General features: G+C 41.2%; 3 protein-coding genes across 13 annotated transcripts in view; 2 read left to right on the forward strand and 1 right to left on the reverse strand.

Annotated features, from left to right (window-relative positions):
• LOC116841461 (excitatory amino acid transporter 1) overlaps window positions 1–5365 on the forward strand; it is a 21593-nt gene extending 16228 nt beyond the window's left edge. For 4 of the 5 annotated variants that reach the window (XM_032809423.1, XM_032809422.1, XM_032809421.1 and 1 more), the window contains 6 exons: window positions 521–921; window positions 1935–2123; window positions 2501–2684; window positions 2899–3327; window positions 3434–3568; window positions 3669–5365. In XM_032809423.1, coding sequence (XP_032665314.1) covers window positions 521–921; window positions 1935–2123; window positions 2501–2684; window positions 2899–3327; window positions 3434–3568; window positions 3669–3819 — 1489 coding nt within the window. In that variant the 3' untranslated portion in view covers window positions 3820–5365. Of the gene's footprint in view, window positions 152–520; window positions 922–1934; window positions 2124–2500; window positions 2685–2898; window positions 3328–3433; window positions 3569–3668 lie in introns of all 5 variants that reach the window. The other variant, XM_032809420.1, reaches the window with a different exon arrangement.
• A 4839-nt stretch (window positions 5366–10204) lies between these two features.
• On the forward strand, window positions 10205–12667 carry LOC116841388 (putative Dol-P-Glc:Glc(2)Man(9)GlcNAc(2)-PP-Dol alpha-1,2-glucosyltransferase). Of its 3 annotated transcripts, none has more exons than XM_032809238.1 (4): window positions 10205–10767; window positions 10864–11206; window positions 11277–11416; window positions 11882–12667. In XM_032809238.1, exons 1-4 carry the CDS (start codon window positions 10549–10551, stop codon window positions 12617–12619), a joined length of 1440 nt encoding a protein of 479 aa, XP_032665129.1. In that variant the 5' UTR covers window positions 10205–10548; the 3' UTR covers window positions 12620–12667. The 3 variants fall into 3 exon arrangements, with proteins under 3 accessions (XP_032665129.1, XP_032665130.1, XP_032665131.1); XM_032809239.1 differs by having other exon boundaries at window positions 10616–10767; window positions 10892–11206; XM_032809240.1 differs by having other exon boundaries at window positions 10617–10767; window positions 10840–11206.
• Window positions 12668–14693: 2026 nt separating this feature from the next.
• The window catches only part of LOC116841389 (galactosylgalactosylxylosylprotein 3-beta-glucuronosyltransferase P), a 30743-nt gene continuing 21438 nt past the window's right edge, over window positions 14694–23998 (reverse strand). For 3 of the 5 annotated variants that reach the window (XM_032809242.1, XM_032809243.1, XM_032809245.1), the window contains exons 2-6: window positions 22330–22399; window positions 21286–21542; window positions 19787–20186; window positions 18814–18971; window positions 14694–18424 (exon numbers count right to left, since the gene is read on the reverse strand). In XM_032809242.1, the coding sequence (XP_032665133.1) occupies window positions 18026–18424; window positions 18814–18971; window positions 19787–20186; window positions 21286–21531 (1203 nt within the window). In that variant the 5' untranslated portion in view covers window positions 21532–21542; window positions 22330–22399 and the 3' untranslated portion in view covers window positions 14694–18025. The remainder of the gene's footprint in view (window positions 18425–18813; window positions 18972–19786; window positions 20187–21285; window positions 21543–22329; window positions 22400–23998) is intronic. The other 2 variants (XM_032809244.1, XM_032809246.1) reach the window with 2 other exon arrangements.

The raw sequence follows: 23998 nt of genomic DNA on the forward strand, positions 1-23998 counted from the left end.
GCGAAACATTAATTCCCCAATTCGCAGCGATTCGAGATAAATCTAATTTATAGCGTGTGCTATACTTGCGAATGACAAAATAGATTCTCGGGTCTCCGTCGTTTCTCAGTTGTGCGAATATCATGGCCGATGCGGACGGAGAGGGAAAGGGGTAAGCGAAAATTTATCAACGGGCAATTCCCGAGGAACCGGGAGTAACTTGCGCAAGAGCTAAACATAGAATCAGCACATGTATAAAGATACACTCGTGCGTTTCAGCGCGCAGCGCGGGAGGCCATTAAAATCATATCTGCTAAGGTCGCTGCGTTATCGGCGAGTTATCAATTATAATAAGCGTCCGAGGCTCACTTTCAGCGAGGCTCACGATAGCTCGCAATAAAAACATTCCGACGGGTAGGGGGCAGGAGATTTCGCGAAATCCGTATAATAAAAGTACAAGAGCTGATCTATTGTCCCACTTGGAAAGTCACTCTGCTAAAAGTAAAGAACCGAGTTGTTTATCATCGATACGTCGTTTCAGGTCGCCGTTGTCGGGCACGGAGAACCAAAGCAAGATCAAGGAGACGAGCTCGTATTATCCGCAAGAGCCCAACAAGAGGCCAAAGACAGCGGGGCAGAAGGTGCGATCATGCCTGAGCCATAACGCACTGACGTTACTCACGGTCGCCGGCGTGATCGGTGGTGTGGTCCTCGGCATCATCCTGCGAAATTCGCGGACCGGGAAATGGACACCGCGGGAGATCATGTACATCAATTACCTCGGCGACCTGTTTCTGAGAATGCTCAAGAGCTTGATCCTACCGTTGATCATTTCGAGCTTGGTGTCGGCGATCGGCTCGCTCGACTTGTCGCTCAGCGGCAAGATCGGTGCACGCGCGATCGGCTATTATATGGTTACAACTATCTGTGCTGTCGTGCTAGGTTAGTGAAATCTATACACATTTGTACATCGACACTCTCTCTCCTCCCTCTCCTTGTCTTTCTTTCTCTCTTCCCCCCTGCCTCCCTTCAACCTCTCTCTCTAAGGTAGTAATATGATTACTTCATGGCTGGCACGAGTATGTAGACACATGTAGACGAATCTCGGCGTCTGCTCTCAGATGTAATTAGCACAGAGGGAAACGTCTCCAATCGATGTTCGCGTGTCTTCTCGCGCGCATTCGAATACGCTGGAGTACTGCAAGTGGCGTACTGAGCATGTTCCTAGGTTAAACGATTGGCCCGCATCATCAACAATGCGACGTCTCGTTGCGATCAAAGGGTCCCCCGGCGTTTTGCCTCTCGACATCGCTCTGTCGCAACGCTCCACAATAATGCCGGTTCTTAGAAACGAGCGACGCGGCGAACAGCAGATGGATGGCACTGTCCCTCGCATTTACATATCTGGTCGCAGGAACGCGCACGATAGCCCTGAATTCGTGACTCATCTCGGTTAATTAACAACAAGCTCGGATGCCCGACCGAGAAGAGAAAATCGAGCGCGCAAATACGTCAGGCCGGCACAATAACCGACAGATTACGGCATTATCTTCAAGTCCGCGCGATTTTTGTTCTCTTCTTTTCCTCTTTCTTTTTCCTCTTCTGCAATGTCGCGAGCAGGCGGACAGATACGACGTTTTATTATGTTAGACCGGTGTTATCGATTAGACCGGTTATAACCGAAACCGTTGCGCGTAATGTTGCTTACGTTCGATTTTTCTTTTGGCGTTGATTATTCTCGCGACATCATGCCAGCTGTATATTTCACTACTTGTCATACTTGTCATTCTGTCGTTTATCTCGTCGATGTTTCATCGTAACTCCGTTAATACTCCTCGCCGCACGTTCTCGCGAGCAACTGATAAAGCAAATGTAAAAATGGCGTAAAACATTAGACATAACATCGTGTAACGTCACGCGCTATTCGATGATGATTTATTGAAGACTGATTTCAGGTATAATTCTCGTCGTTTCGATCCAACCCGGAGTCGGCAGCTCCGTAGCGGAGACCACGAAACCGACACAAAATATTTCCACCATCGACACGTTGATGGACTTAGTGAGAAACATGTTTCCGCCGAATATCGTTCAAGCCTGCGTCGCCCAGCATCGCACTGAGCCCAAGCCACCGGAGAATGAATCGAGTAAGTGACTCTGATACCGTTTAATTCGAGATAATCCTTAAAATGGATAACGCCTGAGTTTAGATTCGGATAGAATGTAATTTATTTGTAATATGTAAATCCGTGCTTTTTTTCCATTAAGTTATGCAATAAGCAATTTCAGATTTTCTCCAAGTGAAATGAAGCAATTATATTTTTATATCGTTATATAATTCTGCGAAACAATTTCCGCAGAAGATGACAGGAAATCGTAGATAAAAATAGCGTGCACAATGTTTCATGAATTGTAGCGACTCAAAAGTACAATTCTGTTCCATTGCACCTGAGAAATGACTCTTATCACGCTACTGAATAATATGTAAACTCGTTTTTAAAAGTGAAACAATTTTATCTTGCAGTTCCTCTGGATGAATGGGAGCTGGTGGAGAAAGAGGTGTCCGGTACCAACATTCTCGGACTCGTCGTATTCGCGACGGTATTGGGCATCACACTCGGTAAAATGGGACCGCAGGCCAAGCCGCTGTTGAGTTTCTTCGAGTCGCTATCCGGCGCTATGATGTTGATTACCAACTGGGTCATATGGTGAGACTCGAGAAGAAGTATGTGCTGTTCAAGACGCGTCGGGTTCATCGAGAAACTTATGTATTATTTGCACAATGTCGACGTTGTTGCGTAAGACATTGTCTTGCACAGCTGTCACGATGATACGATAGGCATCTCTAGTCGTCACGCGTCAGCCGTTATTTTTTTTAACGATTTAAGGTGTTTAATTTATGAATGCGTTATGTGCTTGCAGGTTGTCGCCGATTGGTGTTCTCTTCCTGGTCGCCTCCAAGATCACGGAGATGAAGTCGCTGGAAGAGGTGGTCGCCCAGCTCGGTATGTACTTCATGACCGTGTTGCTCGCCCTCATCATACACGGCTTTCTGGTGCTGCCGGGGATGTACTTCCTTCTCACGAAAAAAAACCCCTATCGCTACATATCCAATATGGCGCAAGCACTCGTCACTGCTTTCGGCACGTCCTCCAGCTCGGCGACCTTGCCGATCGCCATCAGCTGTCTCGAGGAGCGCAACGGCATCGATTCGCGAATCACCAGATTCGTCATGCCGATAGGCGCTACCGTGAACATGGACGGAACAGCGTTATATGAGGCTGTAGCTGCCATTTTCATATCACAAGTTCGCAAGGTTGGTCTTTCCTTCGGTCAGCTGGTAGCTGTTAGGTGAGTGTTCGCTGCTCATTAAAGTCCTTCCTGCATTACAAGTCTTGGCTGTAAATGTAGGATAATTGCAAGCTCTTTTCTATTGTATTTGTCAAACTTGTTCCAGTATCACGGCAACCGCCGCCAGTATCGGCGCGGCTGGAATTCCGCAGGCCGGATTGGTGACGATGGTGATGGTATTGGACACAGTTCACCTGCCGGCCAACGATGTCTTCCTAATTATCGCGGTCGACTGGTTATTGTGAGTACTACACCCTCGTGTTTACCCTGGAATCGCAGTCTTATAATTGTGATTTTATTCTCCGTGTGGAAGCATACGCTCATGTTCCTTCGTCTTTCAGAGATCGCTTTAGAACAACGGTGAACGTCATCGGCGATTCGCTCGGCGCGGGAATCGTCCATCACCTCAGCAGGAACGAGCTCACGTCTATGCCGCACCATCCGCAGCAGTCGCAGAATGGAGCCGAGCGTCACGCGACCACGTCGATATGAATGTGCCGCCAGTGATCGCAGCGTCTCGACTGACGATTACGAAGCTGCTTCGCGATCGGAAAATCGATCGACTGCATAAACTGCATCGACACCTCGCGCGGCTAATCACCTACCGAAATTTTGACTCAGCTCGCTGTGAACTCACGAGAGTTCAATTTCAAGAATATACGACGCGAATAAGTTAAAATTAGGGAGATAAAATTAATATTAGAATTAAGAGCACGGTAAATCAAACGATAATATTACTACTTTGCTGCATCACATCTGATTTGTAATTTCCAATTGTATCAATTATTTGAAGAAATTTCGGAAGGCATGCGTTGTTGCCTCGCGAGCAACCAACAGATTGCTTGAGCATCGAGCAACTCGAACCTCTCGAAAATCGACCGAAAAACGTATCGCTTGTCGAGCTCTGATACAAAGCATCGCGATGTGCGTGCATACTTTCGTTCGTGTGATACAATAATGATCGATGATCGCGAAGTACGATCCTGACGAAGTGTTCTTGCGTATTCAGTAAGTGTTCCGTTTTTAATTTAGTCAGTTAAATCGGCTTAGTATTAATTATCCCGTAAAAAGCAGACTATAGACGAAGGGAACAATAAAACTGTACCACCGTACCGCCGTCTCTTAACGCTATACTATGCGACAAACACGGAATGCGAGGGACGCGTAATCTTCTTCAATTATCTCTATACAAGTACTGTAAGAAGAATTAATTTGGTAGTAACTTAATTGACATCCATTCCGCGATATACGTAATAATAGGGCAATCAAATATTAACTATCAACACGCAGCGCTTGCAGTGCGAGCGACTGTAGCGTCCTTCAGATGACTCCGAAATGTCAGGTGTGTGTTACTTCGTAGCTTTAGTACTCGTAGATCCCATTAAACAATCTTGCTTGTGAAATGTATAAGTATATAGCGTATACATATCTGTCTTCCATTCTTGCGTTTGATTAACGAGAATTGCGTTTGATATTTAACATGTGTTGCGCCTCGCGTTTTATTTGAGTCGCGAAATTTGTAGTCTGCTATTGCCGCGTGATTTATCCGCGTCTTTTCTCCGAGTGCATTTAAAATTGCGAGGCTCATCAGAATTTCGGAAAAAGCGTAACGTCTTCGAGACAAAATGCTAGCGATGATTTTTAGAAATCGATTTTATTGCTATTCAATGAGAAGTCAAGAAGCCCGAGATTCTTGTTATTACTTTTTTATATGACGAAAGTAGAAACAAGAATGTATATTCCCGCGCTGTTCTGCAGCGGTCAAAAGATGTCACAGTTTGTGCCATAGAACGTTACTATTGTAGCGTCACATCGACAGATATTTCTTTAATATCAAGACAAAAAATCGCATTATCAACACAAAATGTTACATTAAGAACATTTAACCCGTCTTTTACTTGTAAAAATTGTCGCGTACTCTATACGACTTGAGATGCCATACAGTAGAAATGTTTAAAAGCCATTTTAGGAACCCAATGAAAAACTTTTCATACATAATTATGTACAATTATATAAAATTATATATAGTTATACATAATTATATATTATTATATATCAAATTTGTCCATTCATATTCATACTTCTACTTATATATATAATCATGTATAATTATATATATATATATAACTTTATATATATAATTTCACATAATTACGCATATTTATATGTAATTATACATAGTGTTATACATAATTGTGTGTAATGATATATAATGTTATATGATTATATATAATTATGTATGGACAAATTTCATATATAATTATGCATGAAAAATTTTTCATCGAGAACGTCTGAAAGATATCTGTTTTAGATGCCTTTGACATGTCTCTGAGACGTATATTAGACGTTTGTACTGTTTGGATAACAACAACTAGCTACGGTGTCTAACCCTTAAGTATGAAGCAACGTTGATCATTTTTGGTCCCTTCATAAATGTTCAAATAACAAAACTGTGCAATTTTCTCCACTTTGTACGTTTTAGCGTGCAAAAGAAAGGTTCAAGAAATCACAACGTATAACACGAGAACGGCAAACTTTTAGAAAGTGTACATTTAAAGGCTAAACATTAGAAAAGCTAACGATGAAAACTAAAATCCGTACTTAAGGGTTGAAATGCCTTTTCTTTTTACTGACGCAGCAAAAGGGAAGAAACAACGTAATTGTGAAATTACTATACGCGTGACATGTAAAAGAATTATGTGGAGAAAATAACAAAAAGATTAATAAACGAATTGCCTGATTTCTATCATAAATTTAGCCTGTTGTAAGATTCTTTTGTTATGTTTCATGCAGAATTTTTTTTAGATTTATATCAAAGTGTTCTGATGAATGCGTATCACTACTATATTTCATGGTGTCGCGACTATCGAGTGTGATTAACATATCTATCTGAATGCATCTCAGCGATGCGTAGACGAAATAAAATCAACGTATGCAGATGAAACATGAAATTGAAAAGAAATTACGTTTATACACGTCGAGATAAGTACAATATTCAGCAACTGTTTCACTACTGTTTAATGGAATTTATTGATTGGCATAATTCGGATTTGCATATATTTGCATAATAAATATAATGAGTATATAAATTAATATATATACACAAGATGTATAAATATATATTATGGAAGTATATGTGAACGGAAATTGATTGTGTGCGCGTAATTAATTGTGTAGCAACGCGATGTTCATTCTCAAAGAGAGTCCTCGTTCTGCGATCAACCCAGGTAGCAGAGTGACGTCAGAAGACATCTTATTGACGTCATTCTGCTACTTGGGCAAATATCTGTGAGTGGAAAATAAATTCACTTCCCAGACAGCACACAATATATTTACAAAATATTTTAAAAATATAGATATTAAATATTTTATAAATATTCACATGTTCCAGATTTTCAGGTATAAAAAAGATTATAATAAATATTTTAAAATATTTATGAAAAACATTTTCCATAGTCTTTTTCACACCTAAAAATCTCGGACATTAGAATATTTATAAAATATTTAATATCTATATTTCTAAAATATTTTGTAAATATTGTGTGCTGTCTGGGTTACCGCAACTCTTCCGCAATCAGCTCTTTCCACCGCAACGTCAGCTTATCCCAGGATATCGCGTCGTTCTGGACGATCTTGAAGCGTGCAGCTTGTCCGCGGGACAGCGGGAGAAGACGCGCTACTTATTCGAATAAGTGAAAATTGCATTTCTGCGCCGTTTGATTCGCTATCGGACAGAGTGTAGTTCCCCCGCACTTTTCGCGTCTTTTATCGTCGAAGGTAGATATGACACGCGAATGAATGTGAAAAATCGTCCAAAGAACAACATACGAACATTATAGTGTCTTAATATAGCCACGTAATTGTGCTTTTTCATCTTTTAGAAATATTTTTTATAATCGCTGTCCGTGGGTGCAGGTGTAAATGTTTGAACGTTGATAAGTGCTGCCGTCACATTACGCCCGCCATCACATTGGCTGCGTTCGCTTTGGGCGCTTATACGCTGTAAGCATCATTCTATCTTTTTCCCGCATGTAAAGATAACATGGAACGATAAAGATAGAATGAGGGTGCCATTACATGAAGCATGAAACGCGGAAACGCGGAAGGCAAAATCTTACTAAATTTCCGCGTTTCGCGAATTGAATCATTTCTTCCCGTACGTTTAAAAAGCGGAAAATCGGAAGGCCCAAAACTTTTCCCTACTGTCTTTTCATCCAAGGTACCAAGATATGAATTCCAAAAAAATATCAGGTCCGAACGTGTTTGAACATGTCTTAATGTAACGGCGGTTAGGTCGAACAACTTGTGATAACTTGTGACCACTTGTGACAATAGATTTTGATGCGCTTGTTCCGCGATTATATTTCTCCTTATATTACATGGAGCACAATTTACGCGGAAAAGCGGAACAGTTTGGTAACAAATAAACATCTGTATTCATTTTTTAAAATTGTATTCACTTAATTTATTGCAATTTTTACTAATATGTTTATCTTTTCAGCTTATCTGTTGAATACAAACATTTTAATTAATAAATACCGTTAAAATTAATGTTTTATGATTCCCCATACCGCTTTTCCGCTCAAAATATGCTCCATGTAATATTAGGCAATCAAAACAGACGCGGAACGCATAGCGGATCTAATAAGATTTTGTCTTCCGCATTTCCGTGTTTCCGCATTCCCGCGCTTCATGTAATGGCACCTTTACAGCGCGTAAACGCCCAAAGCAAACGCAGCCATTAACGATTGGCGACTGCATCTGCGTTTACAGTTTTGACCAATCAGAAAGAAGCTACTGACGATTGTGATTCACGATTCCCATTTAACCATTTAATTTTTACAATCGTAGACCGATATTTATAGCCAGGTCTTATATTTAAGACTGTCTTAAGTTTATCTTCAGATACTCCGTAACCAATGAAATGATCCGTACATCATCTGATATTAGGCCAGAGCCTTTATTCTTGAAATAGTTGCGTATATATAAGTTTTACTGCGCAGGTTTAATCATATAAAATAGCTGCAAAATTACGTATACGCAAAAATTTCAAGAATAAGGGCCCTGCTGTTCTCTCTTTGTAGCTGCACTGCTCAACTAATGCAAAAAGTTAAAGTGAGAAAACTTATACTTGTCTCACTTCAATTTATTGCAGTTCAGTAGTACGGCTACAAAGAACAGGCCTGAGGGTGAAATCCCATGGCATGTATTTTCGCGTAACGCGTAAGCGCGTAATCAATAAATTGCGACGTTTAGTATTTCTGTTGGAACTTCTAAAAGAATAGAAAGATGTGATTGGTTACGCGGTTACGCGTTACCCGAAAATATGGGACTATGGGAAAATATGGGTGCCATGGGACTCCACCTTTATGAATACCGTAGCGCAAGCGCAACCAATCACAAAACTACTTATAGTCATGTGACCAGCAGGTTAATTGTATATTAACAAAATTCATTTCGCGCGGGCGTCGTTTGGTGTCAAGAAGCAAAATTCCGTAAGACTCATACTTTGGCCGCCAAAATCACGTAGGTCCGAATGCCAAGAGCACAAATTGCTGCTTTACACGCGTACGAATGAATATGAAGAATGTCGGATGTGAGACAACGTCGTGTCGTAATGTGTTGTATCGCGCGCGAGTGAGTGTCGAGCAAAAGATTCGTATCCCGTGCGAACGTATACATTGGGCTCGCCGAGAAGAGACGTAACATGCTCGAATAAACATCGGGAGTGTCTAATGTAGTTCTACGTCGACGTCTGTAACACGAAGGAAGCCGAGTAAAAACCGTTACGTTGCTTGAACGCAGCTATTGTCGTGCCGCGCGCAAAACATGCCGGGAGTGTCGAGCGAGGTGTTACATCGCGTGAATTTCGAGAGTGTCGGGAATGAAATATTGCGTATATGCACGATGACTCGAGCGAATTAGTGCGTGAAATAACATAAATAGTGCGTATTTTCTCGATACGGAGGCATGCTTCGTCGGGATTACCAAGGTCGACGCGATCCCGGGATAAGCTGAAGTCGCGATCGAAGAAATCGATTGCGGAGCGACAAAATATACGGTGAGCAGTAAGTGTAATATACTTACTTTATTAGCAGGCTTTTTATTTGCATGCAACGACTTGTCCAATTGTAATGGCACAATCGTCTTGCACAAGTTGACATCACGTCAACATTGAGATCATCGATCTAAACGATCGCATTGAAACATCTTCTAGCATCTGTTTCTTTCAAATCGCGTAAGGGTGCCTTTTCATGTAGCGAATTTTTCGCTGCGAATTATTTGTAGCGAGTAGCGAATAATTCGCCGCGAATAACTTATGAGCGTCATATGTTGCGTGTTAACAACATAGAGGAAAATTCAATTATTCATTTGATTACTTATAGAAATACTACTTATAGAAATATTACTCGTACGAGTAATAAAATTATTGAACGACAGTAATTATCACTGCCCAAATTATTACTTATCAGTATTACATTTCTATAAGGGTGGCATAACCAAACATTATTAAATTATATGCAAATAATGAATTATTATGAAAATATCCGAAAAAGGAAAGTAGCTGCAGTTATGGCTATACTTTTACATAAGAAAAGAAGATATTCGAGAAAGAAACATTGGATAACACTTATTTTTCAAGATAGAAAAGAACATGGATTTTTTCATGCTACCTAAACTTCTTCCAGAAGATTTAAAATTTTATAATTATATACGCATGTCTGCAAGTCAATTTAAAAATTTAATATTCATAGTTGGAGCAGACATATTTAGCATTATTATATTAGAGAACCTATAGATGTGTTGAGATGTCAATAGTGATTATCTTAGTGAAAATTCGCTAAAAGCTAAAAAATTTCAGCGAATAGCAATTACTCGCTAGCGAACAACAAATGACCTTCTATCGCAGCGATTTATTCGCTACATGAATTTGTACGTAGCATGCGTTTTTCCGGTACAATTGGCTTTTGAAAGCATACCAACTGTTCAATGACAGTTCCGAAGCTAACCTGAACTCTCTCTAGATGTCTCTAGAGTGATTGTAAACACAAACATACGCTGCCGGTTGCTACGAGTTCGTAAGCTTCCTCCGCGACGGGAGCTCTAGGTTAGGTTAATTTTAATTAATCGAAAATTACGTGGCTGTGACGATATGTTTAATTAGATATTAATTTCACATGTATACAAATGTTTACAATTGTTGAAATTTAGTTATTTACGATGTTTAGGGGCGTTTTTAAAACGATCACGAATTTTTCGTTCCGTTTTGGTCATCTGAGCTCAAATTACAAAATATTTATGCATTCCACATTAATTTTATTCGTTACAAGTACCACGATACTTTTTCTGTACTTGAATCGTATACAGCCACATTATTTCATCGATGAGGCTTTCCATATACCCCAAACACTGCGATACTGTGCATGGAATTTTACAGAGGTAACATATAATGGCTTCTAACTGTCTGAAATAGCCAGCTTCTAACTGTCATATGTCATTACTCTGCGACAGGAATAAGTGCTACATTATTTGCAGTGGGATCCTAAAATTACCACATTGCCAGGATTATACGTTATTACTGCTGCGATATTGTCACCTTTTAATCTTTGCAATATTACCTACATACGATGTGTCAATTTAATTGGAACGTGTGTAAATCTCTATCTTATTTATAATATTATGAAGGAGAATTGTAAATCTAACAGGGCTGATTCATGGAATGATTGGTTGATACTTGCTTCAGCGTACAATATCACACTTTTCCCAACATTGTATTTCTGGTGTTTCTTTTATTACACAGACGTTGTGTCTGTGAATACAGTGCTTCTAATGTTGCTTCTCCATCATCGCAGGCACACTAAGATGAGTGCATTTGCAGGCAAGTATACTCAAGTATAAGTTGATATGTCAAGAATTATTAATTATGATCTAACAGTAATATTGCACAGGTTTAATAGCTGTATTTGTTCGTCAAACAAACATCATTTGGCTTGGCTTCCTCACTGTAGAACACATATTGGATATATTTGATCGCAGGATGGAACAGCCAATATCTTCTCGATTACTCAACACTCCATTGCATTTTCGTGTAAGTAAAGAAGCTGCAAGATTACAATATACAAGCTTATCTCTAATGCTAGATTCTAAAATATCTCTGTTCTTTTTCTTTTTTTATTAGAAGAAAATGTGCAAGGTATGAATTGTGTGGTTGGAAAGGATGAATGTTGTGGTTAGACAATCTCCTCCACGATACAATTTATTGTACATTTTCTTTTGATGTAAAAAAATAAATACTTCAGAATGTAACGTTATATAGGATGTTTTTAAATTTTCAATTTATTTTGGCATAGAATTATGAAGTCTAATTTACGAAGGTTTTCCCTGATCTCCTTTACAAGGTCTGAAAAGAAAAAAGAAAAGAAAAATTAAATTAAAAAGTTATGAATTTTTTAAACCAGTTCGTTTCTTTTGTGCCACCCTATATAACTCACTCTATATACCACATATGTTGCATCAGAAGAATTCATTTGCAATACAATCAAATTATTTCCAGCTGATCTGGAAGCAAATAATATACGAGTTACGCAAAGGGCTGCTGTCCTTTGTCAAGTTCTTTCTACAAGTATGCAGCAGTACGCTTCCTCACATAACGGTATGTCTGATGTTCATCGCCTTCGTCGTATGGAACAGAGGCATAGTGGTCGGCGACCGTTCCGCTCACGTTGCCACCATTCACGTCTGCCAGATATTTTACTTCTCCGCTTTCGTCTCGCTCTTCTCGTGGCCGTACGTGGTGTCTCATTGGCGAACGGGCTTGCAATTCCTACGCCAGCACTGGATCCTCGCAAGCTGCGCGGTCGCATTAATGACCGTGGTAATCCACTTCAACACGCTCGTTCATCCGTATGTTTTGGCCGATAATCGGCATTACTGGTTCTACGTGTGGAACCGATTAATAGATCGTTACGTGGCGTGCCGGTACTTATTAGCGCCGGTTTACTGCGCAAGCCTGTTCGCCATATCGCGAAATATCGGTCATCTGAGATTTCTCACGCAGATCAACTACGCGATCTGCGTCTGTATGGTTCTGATACCTCAGTTACTGGTGGAACCGCGTTACTTCATCCTGCCTTACGTCTTCTATCGCTTGAATATCGAGAAACCGCGCGCATGGCAGATTTGTCTGGAATCGTTCACAACGTTGGCGATCAACCTCGCGCAATTTCTCCTCTTCGCCAACAAAGTGTTTTACTGGGAGGATCAGCCATATGCCCAACGCATTTCTTGGTGACCACAAAGAAACAAAAATGTCATAATAAAAGATTTATTATTTTAATTATTTTTGAGTTTACATGCATTCCCGAACTTGTATCTTTCTGTATCAATATATGGGAAAAGAGGAGCATTAAGTTCGTCACAAAATTAACGGGCAATTTCTTTCGACGTACAATAATTTATTGTTCATGATTGAAACTTATGGCGAAACCGCTAATTGTTGTTGCACAATAACAGTCTGTCGTAATTTCGCAACGCACGTCATCGTCAGCGTACAATATACATTAAACATACTCGACGATGACTTTTAAAACTGTTAAAATTCCATATCTTTATCGTTCTTCTTCGTGTATCACATCCTCTCTCATGTGTTATCATTCTCTCGCGTTAAACATAATTAGTTAAACGGTATTAGTAAGAAGTACCGAGATGCAATCTGTGAACATTTTTTTATTCATAGTAAACGTTTTTTTATTCACATATTAAGGAATTATGTACTCTTGCAAAAATCAACCCTGATACAAAGATCCCTAAAAATAAATTTGACAAATGAGAATTAGTGCACACATCAAAAGAATCAGAAGGGCCGCCCTATGCTTCGAATCTACGGATATGCTAAATTGTAGGAGGACGCAAAAATCAACGGATTTTTGTTAGTAAAGGAAAAATAGCAAAATAGAATACGCGTGATTGCTGCTTCTCGATAGGGTGGCTCTCAATTCTCTCGAATCTGAATACGGAATACGGACAAATATGGATAAATACGAGCAAACTAAAAGACTAAATATCCTTTAGAAATTAAGACACGTATGTACAATTCTCGGCTTATACATATACATATAGGGTGTTTCAGACTTTTCTTCACAATTTTTATAGGAACGTTGAATGGATTGAGGTATACATGAAAGTTCCATATCTTTTTGCAATATTCGCAATAAATCTCGAGATATTAATTAAAGAAGATTTGTATTATTGCGCATAATCATGTAACAGTTTTATTTAATTAATAACTAAAAATCTACATGGTTATTTGCAAAATGATAAAGTATTTTTTTATTCAATTTGACTTAATATACAAGCACACAGTTTATCTACCATATCGCGCGTAGTCATTTATCAATCTTTTTTAATTAATATCTCGACTATTATTGCGAATATCGCAAAGCGGTATAGAATTTTTATGTTTACCACAAACCGTTCTATGTTCTCACAAAAATTGCGGAGGAAAATTGGAACACCCTATATACAGGATTCGCCAACGAAAACTTTCCACTCCGATTATTCCGTAGCCAATTGATTTTTGCTAAAAATGCCGATACACGTCAATATTGTTTTCAAGAGGGCTGTATGATTGTGAAATTTAACTATATCACTTCATCCCCTTAATTGGGGTATTCCCCAAAAAATTTTAAATAGCAATAAGAGTCAAATAATCGGGGTGGAAAGTTTTCGTTGGTGGATCCTACGGTTGGCGGGTGTGTGTGTGTGTGTGTGTGTATACACATTATATATATAATACTCAATGTTCCAGCAATCAAGAGGTTGAGAGAGATGATATAATACACACACACACACACATACATATACATGTATATTTTATCACCTCTCTCAGCCTCTCGATTGCCGGAACATTGAACATTATCCGCAATGAGAAGTCTTTGTTGCTTCGCATAGAGAACCGATGCGCGTTTAAAACTATACAATCGAGTATCACAAACAATTTCGAATCAACGCTAAGTACTCTCTAGAGGATTATTCGAAATTAAAACTAAAGCTATTTATGACGCGTACTCCCTATGACTTCCGATAAAACGAGGATAATCGTCCCATCTTTATTTCTCTTTCGCTGTTCCTACTATCTAACCGCGCGAGGTATCGCGCGTATTGCTTGTCGTGAATTTATTGCGAATCGTTTATATAAATCGATTTTTTGGAACGTAGAATATGTATATATATTTTTTTTCTGTATACAAACCTCCGCACATCCCGGTAGGATATGATATTGGGAGAAATATAACGCCGTTGAGATATCTGATCGATTTCAAGTAGTGCAATTAACGTATAGATGTATATATATATATATATATATATTTTTTTTTTATATCATAGAGCTTCTCGAGTTTTTTGGTGTCACAGCGACACGATATAATTCACGTCCTAGCGTTACATTATTATCATCCACGTGCTGGAATTGGTTACGTCTATCGCTATCAAGCGTCATACGCTAAATAAGATAAGGTAGATCACTCTTTCTCTTTCTCGAAAAAAGAGAAAAAAACTCAATGTGTCGCAGGAAAATTACTTTGGAAAGGGGCGTTGTACAAGCCATTGCACTCTTTTCTTTTCTCTGTTCCAACTAATGGCGTAATAAGTTTTCGATATTAATTTTAAACACGTTACGATCGAGAGTACTATTAGACCTACAAAGTTATAAAAAAAAATAAAATAGAAGCGAGTTTCCTTCTTGGTACTTTTTTTCCGTGCGTTCGTACAGCAGAACTTCTAATGCCCGAACTAACTAAGCAATTAATATCTTCTTATCAACGATTAATCTTCACTTTTAAATCTTCAAGATTTTTTATGATCGTTCTGTCTTGTTGTGAACCGTCTTATTTAGAATGACATACTACGTGTTTCTTTTCTTTCTTTACCTTCACAATTTAAATATAAATTATATAATAATACACGGGATACTTAGAAGTAACGTTATATTTACAAAACAGTCAGCTAAACATTGTTCACGATTTAAAATTGGTCAAAACTTCATAAGAGATATGTGTAGTAACAGAAGCGTCGGGATTTATCAAGGTTCCACTGTACACCATAATTCGATATAACCTCGATTCTAAAGACGCCGTCTTGAAGGCGATTGAAACAAATTTTCCTTTTTTTTTTTAGGGAGGGAGGGGGTTTGTTTAGCACTCGTGATCGCGTATTTTTCTTATACTCTAATTCTCTTAGTCCTAGCCGAAGGACATCGGGTCTCAGAACAACGACTCGCGCGAGCCTATATCGTGTAAGAAGAGCCAAATATAGCTTAGGTATATTATGCATTTCTAGGAAGTTCGTAATTCCTACACGCACACACACTCTCGATCATACGCGCGAGTATGTCGATCAACGCAAACGCCCGTCTGTTTAATTGTAATCTGTTTGTTCTCTATTTATAACTTCGTCGCGCGCGAATCGCGACGAAATAACGTGTCAGAAGCGGAAATGATAAAGAGGCAACACGAGCGCGACTCAAAAATGAAATATGTATCCCTATTCAGTCAAATGCAGACGAGGATGCCTATTTCGCGACGATCGGACGGTGCTCGTCGCGTGCTCGAACGCTTCCCGCCGACACGTTCAGTCGTAAAATTAACTTTTCTGGCTTTCCGATTCAACGCGATCCAAGTTATACACATGCACGCTGCAGATTTCGTTATTCGTTTCTCGTATGGATGCGCTGCACCGTGAACCTCATAAAGAACGCAATCGAATGCTCTCGTAGATATTCGTTAGAGAAGGCTACGCGGATTGTATAAGTTCGAAATATTCGACGAAATACACATTTTGTGCATTCCAACTTCGCGTTTCCCGATGGGGAACATCTATCGAAGGAATTTTTCGTATCTCTTAATCGGAAGTCCTCGTAGACCATAACTTTCAACTTCACTCGCGCAGACCTGAAGGTAACTTTTAATGCCGGCGAATTTTAGAGTATCAAACTTGTAATTTCATATTTCTTTGCTTGTGAACATTCTCTGTTTTCTTTTTGCGTTCGTATTTCTATTTTCTCGTCTGAAATTTTTCGGAAATTATGAGGAATTCTTACCAAGAAACTCCTTCTAACTCTCTACTCTACCTCTTGTATAAACGCTTATGTTCGCTATACGCATAAAGAAGCGGGAGGCAGGATTAAACGCGACGATCGTTGAAACATGAAGCATCGTAATCTTCGTTCAGATCGACTAGTATCGAGTTTCTCATAAATGGGAGACCGATCAATGCGCGCGGAATCACCTAAGGCAGAAAACACCTCCGCAGTGACTGCTTAAACGTAATCTTTGGTTGTGTCGTAATCTTGACTCGATGTCACGTACGCGAACGAGAACTAGTGTAGGAGTAAACTAGACTGTCGTGGAATACAACACGGAATAGAATAGAAGATCCACTCGGAAAAAGAGTCTCCTCGCCGACGGGTTTAGGACGAAACAATAAGTAGAAAAGCTTAGCCTCGTGACTCGTTTCCTTCCTTTGATCGTTGATTTAAAACGACACAAATAACGTCTGGTACCTTACTCTGGACATTCTTATTGTTTTGGTTTTTAAGTACAAACGAAATTTAAACTTTCAATGTAGAATATATATATATATATATATATATATATATATATATATATATATATATATATATATATATATATACACGTATAATCTAGATTGAAGGTTCAAATATTCGGGTTGAAAGGGCAGAATAATCGAAATGTTCAGAGTTACTAGTGCTGTTAGTGCCCAAGCATATTGATACCTTACGTAGGATGCGTAACGTCGTACACGTTTCATAGTTCGTCTATAATACGCGGTGTAAGTTCGACATAAGTGTGGAATAAGAAATAAAAATAATGTATTTCGCTTATGTCCTCCTATACTACCGCTTCCTTACATAGCAAGTATTTCTTTTATTTCTAGGCGTAAGCGAAATAAACTATTTTTATCTCTTATACATACACGCCAAGCACTTATACATATTTCTTACTTACTCATATATGCCAAGCACTTATACATATACACCAAGCTTACTCCGCGTATTGCAGGCGGATATTTAGGAGACCGATTGTGACTTCACGCGAACTTCTTCGTCCGATACCGCTAATCAACGACTATTTTAATACTAGCGAACGAAATCAGTCCCTCTTCGCGTTGCTTTGGTGGGTGGCATGCATGAAACAAGGAATGCGCGAGAAGAATACCTAGAAGTAAAGACGGAAGGAGTAGCGAATTCTCTCCTCTACATGTGAACTCGAATCGCTACCGTACCGCGAGTCATTGCGCACGGAAACGCCGCCCCGAAATCCTACAAACACCTACCTACCTAACCACCTATCTCCCGGTAATCCTTCCTTCTTCGAGACAAGGGCGCATTGTCTTCAGAGGGGCTATTTGCTGCGGATTGTAAAAGCTGATTAAAAAACGATCGTTTTACCGGCTATGTTTAAAGATAACGGTTCTTCTCATCGTGAGTGAGAGAGAGAGAGAGAGAGAGAGAGAGAGAGAGAGAGAGGGAGGGGGTAGATACTTTAGGCACTGAATCGCACAGTTTTCCGCACCTAGGAATTCTCTCGGAGTGACACTAGTGAACTAGTGCGAAGGAGGGGCGGGATCACAAGATTCAGGTTATTAGATTCTCACGTTAAGAGTCGGCTGGCGACTGACATCATACTATCTGTTGCTTCAGCTTCACCAGATTCGTCGTGCCGTACAGCTTCATGTCCAGCGGCGCGCTCGGCTCGTTCTTCTTCGTCTGCGTGTGCCAGGCGAGCACTTTAGTGCAATTGTCCGCGAGCAGCTGGACGTCGCGCGGCTCGAACGGCGCCAGGCTTTTCAGGAAGCCGTCCTCCTCGTAACCAGCGCGAAAGGGCATGCTGGCGTTCGGCCTCTGCTGCAGGAACTTGACGCTCACGGCGAACCCAGCCATGTCCACCGGGAACTTGCGACCGGCTATCCAGCCGTCGTAAAATCCGGTGAACTTGCCGTTCTTCAGGATGGGCGAGCTCAGTCCGAACTTGGTGCACAGTCCCACCGGGAACATCGACACCGTCTGCGTCTTCCGAATCTGAAACGCGCGCGCGTCAGAATAGAGGAAACGGGATTCATCTCGAATTGTTGGGGGAGAGACTTGAAAACCGTGTCGAGTACACAAAATCTCATTTCGTACAGCTGAACAAGGGCCAAATAAAAGAGTTCGGTGAGAAATAATACCTCTGTTACCGTAACCGAAAATATTTGTCTGAACAATATCAGCTATGTTCATATTTGGTTGTAATAACTGAGAACAACTGACTGGATAGAAACCTTTTACAGGAACTTTTCTGTTTCTGCAACCAAGTTTTTCATCTACTTCTTATTCTTACCAGGCAACGGGAAACTCAGTTACGCCAACGGAATTGTTTTCTTTTTTTCGTTGAAACAAAAATCGTACAAGAGTTTGTGATGAGTGTATACCTCGTTGAAAAGCTCAATATCATAAGTATTGTCGTCGTCGGCGAAGTAGAACACGCCTTTTGTAGCATTCGCTCGTATCCACTGCAAGCCGCGATTTCTGTTTGACACTCCTCGCGGCTTCGCGCCTTTCTTGAGCTTGTATTTCTCCGGCATCGGAGCTGCACAAATCATTCGCGATCAGTGGCAATATTTTCTTTGATACTCTCTCAAAGTAAATCAATAAAGATGTTTCTGGCTGGAATATTTACTGATTTTCAGCGGGAACGCCACCACTGCAAAATCTGTAGCATACAAACTTATTAATACGTATCAACCATACACATTACATGGAAAAAAAAAAAAATCTCGCTTGGCAACCGAACAAGAACCAACTGAAAATTAGGTGATCAAAAGCGATACTCTGTTATAAAAACTAATATTTCTGTTATTGTAACTGAAAATATTCGTCTGAACATTCAGTGACATTATAATTCGGTTGAGACAACTGAGAACAATTGACTATGCAGAAGCCTCATAAAGGAATTTTTCTGTTTCTACAGTCGAGTTTTCGTCTGATCCCTAAATAACTGGAAATTCAATTGCACCAACGGAATTGTTTTTTCCGTGTACCATCATAAAAAGATGACTAGGATGATTCAACTATGCTGCTCACAACTAAGCATTTTTCTAAATATTTTCTAAATATTTTATTTTTTATGTGCACTATATCTTTTTTATCTATATACGTTTACAACGATGGAATTAACGGCTTCTGTGCGCCTTGCGTGCGATGGCACTATCTGTGTTTGCAAAGCGTACAAATAACAGGAACAGTTACTGATACTAATTGCTCTTAGCGAAATTTTATCGACTGCAGTGGCATAGTTCCAACTGAATCATTGTATGTGTAGCGTTTTAGTGAAGAATACACTGATTGTACTTTAGAGAGTATCCCACGGCAGACTCGTAATTCGACTTCAGCCATTGGCTTTACCGATTAAATGATCGAACTTGAGGCCCGTGCGTGTCAACAGATTGGTGACTTGCTTGGTAGGGACGGTGGCGTCCTCGATAACGAGCCAATGCACGTTTTTGACTAACATCAAGGTGTGAGCCATCCGCGTGAGCTCGGGGATTTGTTCCGGTCTTCGATATGTCGGCGTGATGATGTACAAAGGCTCGACGTGCTCCTCGGAATCTGGCGGGGGTGACTGACGAGACTGCGACGTCGCCTTATGCACCGTCGTGGGAGATGTTTGTGGAAGCTTGGAATTATTTCTGGAGGTCACCGAGACGTTCTTGCTTAACTGGTTGATAAGCTCCTGCACGAGCAACGAGCTTATCTCCGGGCTCAGGCCATTCGCGATTTGCACTCGGTACACGGCGTACCGAATCTGTAAAGAGAACGACGACGTTGTCTAACGAGAGGGAGACGCTCTGAATTGCGAAATTAATTCTCGCCCGCCGGACGAAGCGAGCGCCGTTTTACGGCACACCTAGGTCTTTCGTGTCCGGTCAACTTTTAACGCATTCGCGTGTGTAGAAGCAGTTAACAACGAATTGTTTGAAACAATTTGATATCTGAATCATCATGTAATTTCGCGGAATTTTATATAAATATTTTCTTTAACATTTTGTTTGTTTGAATTCATTAAACGAGAAAATATCGCCTTGGTGTACTCTGAGAGAGAAAATATTTAAAAATAAAAAATATTTGATCGGCGAGTACTAATAAAATATTTAGATCTAATATTAGATCTAAATATTTAGATCTAAATGGACACTCTTTTGGTCAGATGACGTGCGAGTGAGTGAATGTTTGATGCGTGAGTTTGGAATGATTTTATTCTATTGAATCAAGTATGGAGAGTCGCAAATAGAAGAAATTTTATAGGAACGAGTGCGTAGACAGTGTGTGTAAATAAAGACGAAACAAGATGTTCGATAGAAAAGTATTCAGGACAGAAAAAGTGCATAGATAATACAGATTACGGCGGGTCATAAAGAACGGATAGTTAGGGTTGTGTAGGTAATGCAGGAAAGCACTTATATTAGCATGATAATGCAGAGAAAATTATCGATAAAAGAAGTGTAAATAGTAACAGAAGACAGAAGTGTACATAAGAAATGGAGGAAGAAGAGAATATGAGAAGTGAAGAGGAAAGGCTTGGCCATCGAATGGGATAAGTAAGATAAAGGTATACACAAGGAAAAAGGATGACGTCAAGAACGGAAGAACTGATGAGACAGGTGCTGTGCAAGTAAGAAGGGTGAAGAGTAAAGAAATAGGTAATGGGATACAGAAAAGTCCTTCTTGACGATATTAGCTGAATTAGTACCCACCGTGTGAATATTGTCTCATTTCTTAGATATTCTTTTCCCTCAGTGTACAATTGAGTGACGAAAGAGAGAAGAAGAGAAAGCTTTAGAAAGCAAATTCCATATTTAGTTTCGACAATACGAATTGAAGAAACGGAAAGCACACGAACTGACCTCGGCAGTTGAGGGGTAATCCTGACTGATCATGTCATTGTTTACCATATTCTCGGTGAGCCTCGAGACTTTGCTGTAGTTATCACCCTCATCGTCGATCGGCAAAACCTCGGTGTCGTCTGCAGAGTTGTCCGTATTGAAGGTCGTTACTTGGTCGAAAGTAACGCCGGTGGACAGGTGATATTGATAAAACACTACGCAGATCCCTATCAAGGCGATCACTCCCATTTTCACGGACGGCTTCATTATACCGATTCCTATGCGGAGAACAGAGTGGCCGAATGAGAATAGAGAGAGATACGCGCACGTTTCGACGAAAATGTGATGCATCGCCGAGCTCGGCTGCGTTCGCACGTGTAAAGTTCTAACGAAGCGACGTGACGACGGAATACGGGGAATTCGGCAAAAATTTTCGAGCCCGCATCGAGAGTATTTCTCGACGTTCTTAATCCAGTTCTAGTTTAATAACGGGGAAATGGGACTGGAAGATTAATCGGATTTTAAATGAAAAATGTACCGCTTCACAACTTACTCCGCTAACTTCTCCACTCGGCGCGGGAAAGCAGTTACTCCCGCGTCTCATTCCCATACCTCCTTTCTCTCTCTCTCTCTCTCTCTCTCACTCTCTTTCACTCTTTCTCTCCCTCTCTCTCTTTCTTCCATCCGCCTCCTCCATCTCCGCGGAGCGAATTTCCAATTTTAATCTGATTCTCGACCCGATTCAATTCACCGAGCATTACCGTGTAAATGTATATACTATATCGCGCGCGCGCAGGTTATACGTGTAAAGTGCAAATTTCCGCCGGAACGAAGTGCGCTGTCGAGAGAGGGAGAGAAAGAAAGAGAGAAGGATGGCAATGACGCGAAAAACTGTACGAATTAAAACTCGACATTGCGTACCGAAACGCGTTTCCCGGCCCGATATTAACGCTCGCGCAGATGATCCCGAGTCTCGGTGCGATTCCAAGCGGAAAACGCCGGATTACCATAATAGCTGCGCCGAGGAGCGCGGAAGGTTCCGACGAAGAAGGGATGCCCACTCACCCGAATGCTACATGTGTCGGCTGCTCCGTCGTTTCCGTTGCCTTTCCTGAATCGCGAGCTGCTTCTTGCCCTGTTATCAAAATAATTAGTCCGTCAAGCTCGTGATACCTCGCCGCGGGAAAAGAGGAGCAGGAAGGGAGAGTTTTTTACTGGGCGAGACACTAAGCGGAGGGCGATCAATTATGATTTTTTGCGAGGCGCGCGTCGCGCTCAGAACTTTCAACATATCTTCAGCAGCGTGCTACTTCCGGCGATACTTCCGCAGTAGCCGGCGACTCGTCGGTACGCGTGTCGAAAACACGTGTCTGTGTTTCGTTCAGATGCGCGCTCTGTGATGCTACATCCATTGCTACGGACTGATTAATTCTTTGGCGCGTCGCGCGAAAACGCGCCGCGGGCGGTTTAATTATTTTTCGAGGGTCGTGTTTCTCCTCCCCCACAGGGGAAAGGAAGAGGAGGCTTAGGGCTCTCGTGCGAAGGCGTGCGACTCGATAGCGCGCCGGAAGAACATCCGTCAGGATCGTGGACTTGGCTGATAAAGCAGCAACGTTTAAAGCAACCGTCGGCTGCTAACGAGCGAGATAACGCGAGATTTATCTGCCGAATGAAACGACGCGCGGGTTCATGGCTCCGGAGGGACTCGCCTCGTGAACTGTGCCGAGGGAACATGAGAGAGAGAGAAAGAGAGAGCAAGCTGTACAATTCCAGCCGCGCTCTTGTTCCTCTCTCGCGATTCTCGCGCGCGAACGTCGGCTCACCGAGCTTCGTGAATCGTCTTATTTTCAGCGCTATTTCTTCCGCACGTTATCGCCAGGTGTCCCGCTTTGTCTGTCTGTCATTAATAACGCCATCTCCCGTCTCACCCGCTCGTCCCGTCGCGACTTATCTCTCATGCGCGATTTTACGGTTCCTCACTTTGACGCGCGAAAAGACAACAGCGTTTCCGACCCGAGACGACGTTCACGATGACGACTCGCGAAACACGTAACTCCGTGTCGTCATGTCGGGTTTATTCAAAACAGCTGCTTATCTTCGTCTTTTGTATGTTTATCATCCCGGGCGAATAGAGAACTGTCGTCGGTAATGAGACTCTTGAAACGTTACATTTAGTCCTTCTCTAATTGATCCGCAGCGCCGACGCCGTCGTTTAGAGAACTTACATAAAGCGTCGGGGCGGCACGGCTCTGAATAACACGGAACGCGGTATTTGACGCCGTCGATGCTTCTGCACGATGTCGGTTCATGAGGTGAATAGCAAAAAAGGCCGATTGGTTCTATCCGGTCTTTAGTCGTTGTCGTCAGGTTGACGCAACCAAATGACACGTTACTCGTGATAAATGACAGCGTCGCGAGGAAATACGCCCGCCGATTAATAACTGATTCGCGTCCGCGTCGTTTATTCGGGACGGTTATAACCAATCCAGGACTCATGCAAAACGCTCTTTCATCGGTGCAATAATATCTTCGCCGGAGGAAATACCGGGTACGCGCGCGATAAAATTGCCGCGGCCGGTGAAATTCGAATGGCCGCGAGTGGAACGTAATATTTGGCCGGCGGCTGGATGAAACGCCCGCGCGGTAAATCGGTCAAATTGAACGTTGGTAAATTTCGGCGGTAAATATGCACGCGGAAGGAAGCGAGGATCCGCCCCCCCCCCCCCCCTTCCCC

Source organism: Odontomachus brunneus, unplaced genomic scaffold (genome assembly GCF_010583005.1).
Source record: "Odontomachus brunneus isolate Ranch 3 - 2012 unplaced genomic scaffold, Obru_v1 Obru_scaffold_015, whole genome shotgun sequence".
Taxonomy (NCBI): domain Eukaryota; kingdom Metazoa; phylum Arthropoda; class Insecta; order Hymenoptera; family Formicidae; genus Odontomachus; species Odontomachus brunneus.